The following is an 11,315-nucleotide window of genomic DNA, read 5'->3' on the forward strand; positions in this document are numbered from 1 at the left end:
GTTCTTCTAGTTATTCAATCTGTTTATTTAGTATTTTTAGTTAGCAATATTTTTAATTTCGGGAGCTCCTCTTTTTTTTGCCCTTGGAATGTGCTATTGTCTTAGCAACCTTACATATTTATGAATATACCTACACATTTTGAAAACCTCTTTTAGAAGTCTTTTTAAAAATAGAATTATCTCTTTTAACTCATGGGGAATATGCTATTTGTTTATGAGACTCTTCTTACACTATTGGCTTTTTTTCCCTCAAAATGTCAAGTGAAATTTGGTTGTTGGAACTTATTTGTAAGTGCATGTCCAGGTAGGTTAGATGGGTCACGGGTGTGGGTGTCCTCTGTATTTGTGTGGTCTGTTCAAAGAGGCCTCTAGGGAGGGCATGGCAGCTCTTCATCAGCAACAGCCTTCTCAGTGTCCTTCCCACCTCTTTGACTGTAGCTTTTGTCCTTATGCTTGTAAAATGGCTGATGTACCTTTGCAAATCCAGGTAAAAAGATAAGGGAGAATACAAAGCACAAAAGTTGGAAACCAAATAAATATGCCCACTTTTAAAGAGCTATCCAGAAATCCAAAGCAGCAACTTTCACATCTGTTTTATTGGCCAGACCTGTGACTCATGGCCACTGCAATACATAGGGAAGTCTGACACATTGCCATCTCAAACAAAATCAGAGACATTGTTAGTAAGGAAAAAAAGGACAGTTGGGCAATCAAAAGTGATTCCCATTACAAGTAATGCTATTCTTATTTTAAAGAAGAGAAATCTCTAATTCATAGAAATTAAAATTATTCTATTATAAAGTAGCTGTATGGGCTACATTGTATTTCTCATCAATTCATATATTGACGTCCTAGTCCCCAGGACCTTGAAATGGGACTGTATTTGGAGAGATGGCCTTTGAAGAGGTATTAAGGTAAAATGAAGTCGTATGGATGGGCTGTAATCCATTATGACTGGTGTTCTTAGAGAAAGAGGAGATTAGAATACAGACATGCACTTGCAGGGAGAAGAGTCCACTGTGAGGACACAGAGAGAATATAGCTATCTGCAAGGCAAGGAGAGAGGTCTCAGGAGAAAACAGTCCTGCTGACACCTTGATTTTGGACTTTCTCCTCCAGAAATGTGAGAAAATAAATTTCTGTTGTGTAAGCCACCTAGCCTGTGTTATTTTGTTATGGCAGCCCAAGCAACTGAGTACAGTATGGGAGCCAGGATTTGGTCCCAGCTCTGACTGTTGTGCATTTGAATATTAGGCATGCTTCTACAATATGCCTTTGGCAAAAAAAAAAAAAAAAAGGCCTCTTATATTCTTACACCTCAGTATCCTCATGTGCACTTACTTCCAGGTATTGTGATGAGGATGAAAATGGATGTAAAAATGCACTTTGAACTCATCTATTCAACATACCTATTGTGCAGAATATACTCTGGGGACATAAAAGTGAATCATGCGCAGCTTCTTCATCTCTCACCAAAAACACCCAGCATTTATGCCAGTACAAGTTATCATTAACATAAATGTTGTATCATAGCAGTGATCACGATTTACTGCATGCTATTCTTAAATGAGCTCATTTTCCATTTGCTGTTGAATTTCCATGATCAATTCAGGCCATATTTAGAATGATTCTTAAATATAGAAACTATTTCCTACCTACTCTCTCTTTGAAATGTAGCTCAAAACAAACTTCTTTCATTGTGAGCTTACAAAAACAGTGGGGAGCATTCTGATGAATGGAGAACATACTGTGACTCTAACCTTTCATTACAAACCAAGAGGGAGAAAATGCTTTAAATCATTTCAGTGTTATAAATTGTAAGACACATAGAGAATCAAAACAACCCATTGATAAAGTGGTGTCTGGGCTTCAACATCAACAGTAATACTTTGTAAATGTAAAACATTGTAATCTGTTTGTATTACTCATTATTGTTTAACTTAAGTGCCTAGAAGATGCTTGGATCCTTTCAGAATTATTTTGCTCATTTCCAAGAGAAAATCCTTAGACAGAAATAAATTGAAGAATTATCTATTGATTGAATAGATGTTCTTAGACTCTAAGTTCTAGTTTACTTTTTGATTTAGGTGAAAAGTTTTCAAACTCCAAAACTATCCCTTTGCCACTTTCCTTGCTTTTGTCAAGCAAGATGCCAGTAATCTTCCCTTTGTCTATTTTTTTTTTTTTTTCCAGAAAGGAGAAGCTGCGTATCTTGTTTTTTTTTTTTTTTTTGGTCGTTTATGACACGACCATAATTAATACAGGAAAGACTCAGGATATCAAAATTACATTTTGTTTGAAGAGTGCCAAATAATTTTATTAGGGATTGTAATTAGTAGAAACTTGGCTCCTGCAACCTTTGTTCTCTGGTGTCACATGTGTTTATTAATATGTTACATTGGATTGTAAAAGGGATTTTGCAGATGCAATTAAGGTTAACAATCGGAAGAACTTAAATAGGGAGATTAGCCTGGATTTTCCAGGTGAGCCCAATGTAAACACACAAGTTCATCAAAGTCAAGGAGGTATGGCTGAAATCAGAGGTTTCAAGTGTGAGAAGGACCCAACAGTCATTGCCAGCTTGAAGGTGAAGAGGGAAACCGTGGAAAACGTTAGAAGGAAATGAATTCTGCCAATGCCCCGAATATTCTTGGAAGCAGATTTTCCCCCAGAGCCACCAGAAAGGAACGCAGGCCTTTCCGAACCTTGATGTCAGCCTTGGGATACCCTGACCAGGGAACCCATCCACACTGGGCTGGGCTTCTGACTGGCAGAACTGTGTGCAAATAATCAGAAGCGTTTTTTTTTTTTTTTTTTTTAGACAGAGGGAGTCTCGCTCTGTCACCCAGGCTGGAGTGCAGTGGTGCGATCTCAGCTCACTGCAACCTCTGCCTCCTGGGTTCAAGTGATTCTCCTGCCTCAGCCTCCTGGGTAGCTGGGATTACAGGTGCAAGCCACCACACCCGGCTGATTTTTGTATTTTTAGTAGAGACGGGGTTTCACTATGTTGGCCAGTATGGTTTCAAACTCCTGACCTCAGGTGATCCACCCGCCTCGGCCTCCCAAAGTGCTGGGATTATAGGTGTGAGCTACCACACCAGGCCTGGAAGTGTTTTTTAAGCCTTCAAGACTGAGCATTTGTTAAGGTAGCATGGAAAACTAACAGATTACTAAAGAAACTCTATCATTCACATTAGAAAAGTCACAACTTGCTAGTAGTATCTCCTCTAACAATGAGAAATTGGCCATGTCCTTTTCCTTCAGGTTTCCTCTGGGCTGTTGTACCCCATGTCTCCTCATCTGCCCCTATATGCAGGAACAAGTGGCTTGCTTTCTTGCTGTCATACATAGCAAAACTCAAGACCCCCTATTACCAGTTGTCAAAGCATCCTTTCAGATGAACCAGTTGTGACACTCATATTTTGTAGACAGGAAAATACTGGTAGCATATGTGATTTGTACCTTGCCACTAATTGGTAATTCTGGAATAAAATGCCAGTGGGACTTTAATTTCTGACTTCTTATGGGTTGAGCCAAAACCTTCTGGGTTCACAGCAGTTTATTTGGAAGAGGCAAGGAAATCTGAGCTATATTAAAATAGGAAGCTCAATTTCCTCCAAAATAGCTTCCCCTACTTTCTCTGTTTCTGTTAATGATGCTATCTAATACCACCTGAGGGGTTTGTTAGCCACTCAGTGAGGCCAGGAGTGTTGAGGTCATCTAACATATTGTTCTCCTCGACTGCAACCTCATCTGGTCTTCCTACCACTTCCAAAAGTCAGATAATTGCTAAGTCATATGACTTCTACCTCCACACTGTCTGTACATCCTATATGAACTTTTCAATCTGAAAATACTGCTTTTGACCAGGCACAGTGGCTCATGCCTATAATCCCAGAATTTTGGGAGACCCAGATGGGCGGATTGCTTGAGCTCAGAAGTTAGAGACCAGCCTGGGCAACATGGTGAGACTCCTATCTCTACTAAAAATACCAAAAAACCAAAAACAAAATAGCTGGGCATGGTGGTGGGTGCCTATGGTCCCAGCCCTTACTTGGGAGGCTGAGGTCCGAGGGTTGCTTGAGCCATAGGGACAGAGGTTGCAGTGAGCCAAGATTGCACCACTGTACTCCAGCCGGGGCAACAGAGTGATACCCTGTTTAAAAACAACAACAACAACAAAAATGCTTTTATATCTCCCTTCTCTCCTCCTGTCCAAATGTCCTTCCTGAAGTGGGGAGCTGATTGCATGACTCTTCTGTGTGAGCTTCACCGCCTGCTGAATCTGGTTTATATTCCTCACTCACTCTGTTTTCTAATGCCTGACCTCATAGGCCCTCGATCAGCCTTCACTCCTGCTCCAGTCAAGGGCATCATTTTCTTACCTGAAATGAACATGCTTTTGCTGACGGGACTTGTTCATTTAGTTCATTCTTCTGAAAATGCCTACCTTCGCTTCTTTCTCTGTCAAATTTTCAAGACCGATCTTAAACATCTCTCTCCTCTGTGAAGCTGTTTCTCCCAGATACCATGTTTCTTTCTTCTTATCCCCAAAGCAGTATAACTTATTCTAAGCATGCATGGTGTTTGTTGAAAAACTAAGGTGTTAAAATGAGTTTTAAAGACAATGGTTGTGTTTTTTTGTTGTTGTTGTTGAATGCCTGTTTAATCATTCATTGTTTTTGGTTTAATAGAGGTAGGTTATACCAAAGATAGGATTTTGTTCAATTATTTGGGTAAGGAGGGAAGCGTCACTGATAGTTGTAATGTGAGAACTGTAATTGTACTGTTATTTAGATGCTCTCTGCTGCCTGTGCTGATGTTCTGTGACTAGGATTTGTTTAGATGTTACACTGTCTCCCATTCATAATCTTATTTTAAAATGTGAAATTAACGCTACATGACCTTAGAATAAGAGATACATGTGGGAGAGGAGGTAGAGGGAACCGGGGACAGATGGGTGGGGACAAAATATTAGGGAAGAAAAGAAAGACAATGCCAAAATGGAAAAAAAAATCTACATATGTAATATATGTATGAATAATATCAAGAAAAATGTGCAATGTAAAATTATGCCTATATAATTTTATGACAAATTGGATAAACACATGAACAATGATCCAATGAAAATACAATGTAAGATTACGAGTGAGAATTCTGGAGGCATGGTTTGTGGCTTGTCACATAACTGGTTACGTGACCTTGGGTAAGTTCTGCACCTCGCCCTGGCTTGTTTCCTTATCTGTCAAGTGGGGATAACAACAGTACCTATGATTACGGAGCTGTGAGAGTTACGTAAGTTTCTATATAAAAGCACCTAGCATAATGCCTGACACATCGTGGGCCCCCAAGACAATGAAGAGACTGATGAGGAGGCTCTCTGATGCCTTTACAAGGTGTTTTGCAGCTTCGATTTTCTTGCAATCTTTCCTTATCTTGCCCATCTTTTTTTTCATCTCATTTTGTTGATTTTCATCTTAGTCTGTTTTCTCTTTGACTTTCCATTCCACGTACCTCAATTTGTATTTTTGAGGTATATTACTGAAGACGCCAGAAAGCTTCCTGACATTTCATGCTGGATTCTGTTAGGAATCATTTTCAAAAGTACAGTGGTTTCTTTTTTCATGAGGTATGTTTATGCTCATGTTTGCCCCAACTCTGAAGTATTCTTCATAAATTCTATGTCATTTGTTTATTTTCCCCTCACCGATTTTTAAAGAAGGCAATAATTCTCCAAAATTAGTAGTTAATTGAAAGATACGGCTTAAGTGGGGAATTAGAAACACTTAAACGTTCATTTTAACTCATTTTGCATTAACTTATATAAATCTATTTTATGCACTAATCTTTAATTCAGACCACAGGTCTTTTATGAGTTCACCAGTTTGGATACTCACATTTGTCTTACATCAACCCTGCCCCTATCTAAGGTTTCTAGTCTCATCTCTTGAAAGTTAAATGGGAACTTAAAGACGTGCCTGAAGCAAACTGAGTGCAGAAGCTCTCTAACTTTTCTGTAAATGTTTTCTGCTCTTTCACGGTTGTCACACATATTTTGACAGCAGTTCTTTTAGTGACTGTCCAAAGCCTTAAACTTAGTTTCTACAGAAATAACAACTCCAATTTTGTGTCCATATTTTATTGGTTTGTGTCATATTTAATTACATAATTATAATAACAAATACAATTTATTAAAATGCAGTTTAGAATAAACCATACTGAATCATGTAAGTATGAATTTAACTAGTAACAAAAGTGAGCAAAGGATATGAGAAGGTGGCCAGAGTCAGGCATATTCTGTCGTGTGGGCATGGGGCAGGACCGTTTACAGAAGCGATAGGAAGTAAATCCACAGAGTCCATTAAATGGAAGTCAGTTAAGGAAGATTGAAACACAGCAGTAGTTTTCAAACTCTAGTGTGCATCAGAACCATCTAGATGGTTTGGTAAAGCATAGATTGCTGGGCCACAACCTAGAGTTTCTGATCAGTGGGATTGGGGTGGGGCTGAAAAATTTGCCAGCATTTCTAGCAAGCTGCCAGCTGACACCATCTGCATGTCCAAGAAACACGTTTTGTGAACCACTGACCCACAGCCAGTGTTGATGGTGTGGATGGGGAGAAGTTCTTTCAAACGTCATCAGCATGCATAGAGCAGAAAGCCAAGTATTATTTTTCCATCTGTCTCTACCCACTTCCTAATGGATATTCCTCCTATAATCAGACGTTAGGTTTTTCTATTACTCTTCGTTCTTGGTATTGTGTTAAAATTTCTAATTGTGTGTGTGTGTGTGTGTGTGTGTGTGTGTGTGTCTACCTAGGCACTTTATTTAGAAGTTGAGGGAGGATGCAATGAGGGCTTTTCAAGTCTTCATGTTCATTCTCTTTGATTTCTTGAAAAAGATAAAACTACTAGTTAGCTTATTCAACCTTGCTGAACACATTGTTTTCAAATCACAAGTCTCCAAGTCTCTTCACAGGAAAATAACTTATTTCTGTCTCTCAGAAAACTTGTGTTTGGCAATAGCTTATCAGCTGCAGGGTGGAAAGGCAGCACTGTGGGTGTGTTGTCAGCAAGCTGAAGACTTTGAGAAAGAAACAGATCATCTGATTGCTCTGTAATCTCCTTTCAGAACTGGCTGACGGAGCTGGAGATCTTTGCTATAATCTTCTCAGCTGCCATCCATGACTACGAGCATACCGGAACCACCAACAATTTCCACATTCAGACTCGGTGAGGGTGTTGAAATATTTGGAAGAGAGGCAAGAGGGGTCAGAGACAGTTTTAGAAATCAGAAAGGTGTTAGTCACCTTTCTTTTGCATAGTTTTCCTATTTTGAGTTTCTGAAATAATGAACCTCTACATGAGAGGTCAGTCTGGTCAGCCTCAATCAAGACTTAGAGTTTAAGAAGCCGTCTGCTCCTAATTCTCCTATTTTGTTCAGATCTCATATAGATATCCTTTTCTTCTCTATTCTAATGTTCGCTATTTGTTTATGTATGTTCTGTGCATACTCTACCTATTTCTAACAGGAAATGGGGCAGTTTACGTAAAGGGCCAGATGACACGTAAAGGAAATGAATGAGGACAGTGAGGATTAGAATGTTTTTGTTGACATTAACAACATTGAACAATCTTACCCTCTGATCTCTGGGATTCTCATGAGATCTCTTCTCATCCTCTCTGGTTTCATATCTGCTCTGTTTAGTGCTTGCATCACTCCCTGTCTCAGGGCCCCAAGAGTAAGGTTGTCTCCTGTAGGCCACCTTCACCGTGAGCAACCTGTGCATTCCTCCTAATTGACTGCATAGGTAAACACAAACCTCCCATTGGAGACATTAAATATGGGTCCAAGTGCCCCACTTGGAACCTCCTGACCTGTAACAGATATTGTTAATTGATTTTGGTATTTTTTCTTACTAAACTGTGGGTTTATTCTGAGTATTCCTCTCAGCACAGAATTCCAGGCAATAGCACCAGTCAATTGTCATTTCTACTTAGGATAAACTCTTCCTTGCCCTCTCCTAGCCTAAGAACTTGCCCTCTCTTAAGGCAATGATGTGGAACTGGAGATAATCTGGCAGTAGAGTTAGTTAATTATCCTTGACATAGTAATCAAAAGGAGCTAGGATATGGTGAAAGGTAGTAAGTCAAAGAGAAAGAATGTAGCAGGGCGGGATGAGAGTTTAACACCAAATAAATACTTGCCAATTTCACTTGAAAAAGCAGGTGCACACTCTAGATAGGTTTATGTTCATTAAATCAATCTACAGGTATTTAATGAACTCAACACTTAATTACAGTGTACACAAAAGAAAACAATATTGTCTGATCTCTGTTCAGAAGGAGAATTTTAATTGAATGGAAGCAGACAAAAGAACTTCGGCTACTCGCTTCAGTTCCACCTTCCTGCCTCCTCATTTAGTCTCAGCCACAGAAAAGCAGCTTTTTGTGGTTCTGTTCCAAGGTCTTTAACACAGGGAATTCCATAGAGTAGCACTGTTTAATGTGTGTCTGTGGGTGGAACCTTTGCTCTGAGGACAGAGACCATGGTGAAGAGCACCTGCCCAAGAAAGATAGGTGGGTTGAACATATGTGGGTCTTGCCTGGAGACCAGGATCAAAACCAGCCCCAACTCAGAGGAAAATGGCTTAATTACAGGAGTTGGAAAAGAGTGTCACAAAATACACATCAGTTGGTATCTAACTTACTCAACAGATGTAACAGCAGATCTTTCACCTCGGGATTTGAATGTTCTGTGTTATCTCAATAGGAGTGGGAAAATTCCAATGTGTTCAGTTAAGCTTGGTTTGGAACAAAATTTAAACATTGGCCCTGTTCAACAGAACTTTATCCAAAGCATCTCAGCCTGTGTGATCTCTGTTCAGAAAACAAAGTCTGTGACTAGGCCCTTAATCCTTTGATGAATAAAATGTTAAGCCTAACAGTTTCAGGGTATGATAGATACTGCCCAAAGTTTGGCCAATGGCAGGTGGAAGTTATCTTGGGGAAGCACTGGCCCAGCTGTCAGAAGATCTTGCCTTCATCCCAGCCCTGCCACTTGGCCACCAAAAGGCTCTAACAAGTTTTTTTAAGTCTCTGAAACTCAGCTTCCTTGGTGAGAAACAAATAATCTGAGCTTTCATTAAATTTAAGATCTTAAAATAGTATACAGTCCTGTGTTTAGTGACATTCAGCTATAGTATGGTCTTTGAGATAGGGACTAAAAACTGACATTATAATCTTTATATTCTTTATTCTCAATTTTCCACATGTGGTTTCTGCATGGAAAAACTTTAAGATCAAGCCACTATCAGAGGTAGCTTACAGATAGTACCTACTAGGTGATGTGTGTTCTGAAAATTACAGCTGAAATAAATAAACTGGTGCATTCATTGAATAAAATAAAAATAAAAATAAATGTCATTCCAGAAAATATAAAGAAGTTTGACATGACCCATATTTAAAAAAAAGAAAAAGAAAAAGCACCTTTGCCACTAATATAGGTAATTGAGATCTGGTTGTAAAACAGTTTTAAGAGAGTTCTCAGGCTGGATTTTACATATTTTCTGCCCACACATGTACCGATACTAAAATACCCTACATTCATCTATTGATGATTTGTAGTGTTAGTTGAGCTTTTGGTTCACATAAATGGCATGGGGACAAAGATAATTTCTAAGCATGGGAAAAAGTGGTAGTGCATTCTAGCCTGTTAGAATTACCCAAATAAATTGCAACTGTTTAACATTCTGAATTTTGCTTGGTTTCTGTTCAGGTCTGATCCAGCTATTCTGTACAATGACAGATCTGTACTGGAGAATCACCATTTAAGTGCAGCTTATCGCCTTCTGCAAGATGACGAGGAAATGAATATTTTGGTTAACCTCTCAAAGGATGACTGGAGGTAAGGATGAGAAAAGAGAGAGATTTGGAGGCCAGGGAAGGAACTCTGAAGTTGGATGAAGTATGCTGCTTTTGAGAAAATAACACCTTACCTAAAATGTTGATTAGTATTGCTTTCTCTCTCTTTCTTTCTCTCACTCTCACCTTCTCTTTGTGTATGTATGTATGTCTTATTTCTCTCTCTTTTTTCTTTATACAGATATTCAAATGTTTATAAATAAAATCTATAGAATGTTATGATTAAGTTCCAACTACTTTATTCTGCCATCTTTACATTGCTTTTTATTGATGAATTGGGAAGTGAAACCAGTTTGAGTCAAATAATTCGATGTTGTCCTAAAAATTCTTAAATAAGAAAGTTTGAAAAATAACTTCTAACAGTGTTCAACTGAGGACACTTTGGATATATTTGCTTTTTTTTTTTTTTTTAACTCTAGGAAATGTGTTGCTTTTATCTGAATTCGTTAAATCTGAATTTTATCTTTTATTTAATAACATGTGTTTTTGACCCTATATTTGATTTGGACTTCTTATCAATCTTTTGATACTTTCTAAGGAAATTATTTGACACTTAAAAAAATTATGTACACTTAATTCTGTTGCATGAATTTAGGCACATACCTGTGTTTTGAATATGGACTCAGTCACTTGCTAGCTGTATGACATTTGGGAAGTGACTCAATATCTTTACATCTTTAAAAATTTAATTTCTTGAAAATAGATAGTAACATTTATTCTGCAGTTGGAATACATTATGATAAACAACAGAATCATTTTAAAATGCTTACCACACTTTGTGTCATATATAGCAAGCCAATAAATCATTGTAGCTATAAATATAGGTTAAGGCACTTCAAACCTTGCAGGCAGAGATCATCTAAATCCTTACAAAATTCTGAATCCATTGTGACTGAAATAGTCCTTATATTTTAATTAAATAATCAGCTGTTTATTGGGTATTTATGTGCTCACCATCTTTCAAGGATTCAGAGAAATAAACTGTACTGAACAATAAATCTGAGAGGCTGATTTTTATTAAGAGTGGCTAAGAGTTTCCATGTAGCTTTAGTTTATTAAAACATATGGAAATATTTGACTTAAATTTTATTGAAATATGCTAGACTTAGCCAGCATCTGAAAAATTCAGAGCAATTCAATTAATCATTGCACAACTTCAGGAAAAAAGTAACCCTCCATGCAATTGAACTATTAGTAAAAGTTATAATAAAAGATTTGATTACGAAAATTTCCCCCCATTCTGTAGGTTGCCTGTTCACTCTGATGATAGTTTCTTTTGCTGAGCAGAAGCTCTTTAGTTTAATTAGATCCCATTTGCCAATTTTGGCTTTTGTTGCCATTGCTTTTGGTGTTTTAGTCATGAAGTCTTTGCCCATGCCTATGTCCTGAATG

General features: G+C 38.1%; 1 protein-coding gene across 4 annotated transcripts in view; it reads left to right on the forward strand.

Moving 5' to 3' along the window:
* The window catches only part of PDE1C (phosphodiesterase 1C, calmodulin-dependent 70kDa), a 583,126-nt gene that overhangs the window by 434,748 nt on the left and 137,063 nt on the right, over positions 1-11,315 (forward strand). For all 4 annotated transcript variants that reach the window (XM_011972179.1, XM_011972180.1, XM_011972182.1 and 1 more), the window contains 2 exons: positions 7,132-7,232; positions 9,778-9,906. In XM_011972179.1, coding sequence (XP_011827569.1) covers positions 7,132-7,232; positions 9,778-9,906 — 230 coding nt within the window. The remainder of the gene's footprint in view (positions 1-7,131; positions 7,233-9,777; positions 9,907-11,315) is intronic.

The sequence above is a fragment of the Mandrillus leucophaeus genome, unplaced genomic scaffold (genome assembly GCF_000951045.1).
Source record: "Mandrillus leucophaeus isolate KB7577 unplaced genomic scaffold, Mleu.le_1.0 Scaffold128, whole genome shotgun sequence".
NCBI classification, from domain to species: domain Eukaryota; kingdom Metazoa; phylum Chordata; class Mammalia; order Primates; family Cercopithecidae; genus Mandrillus; species Mandrillus leucophaeus.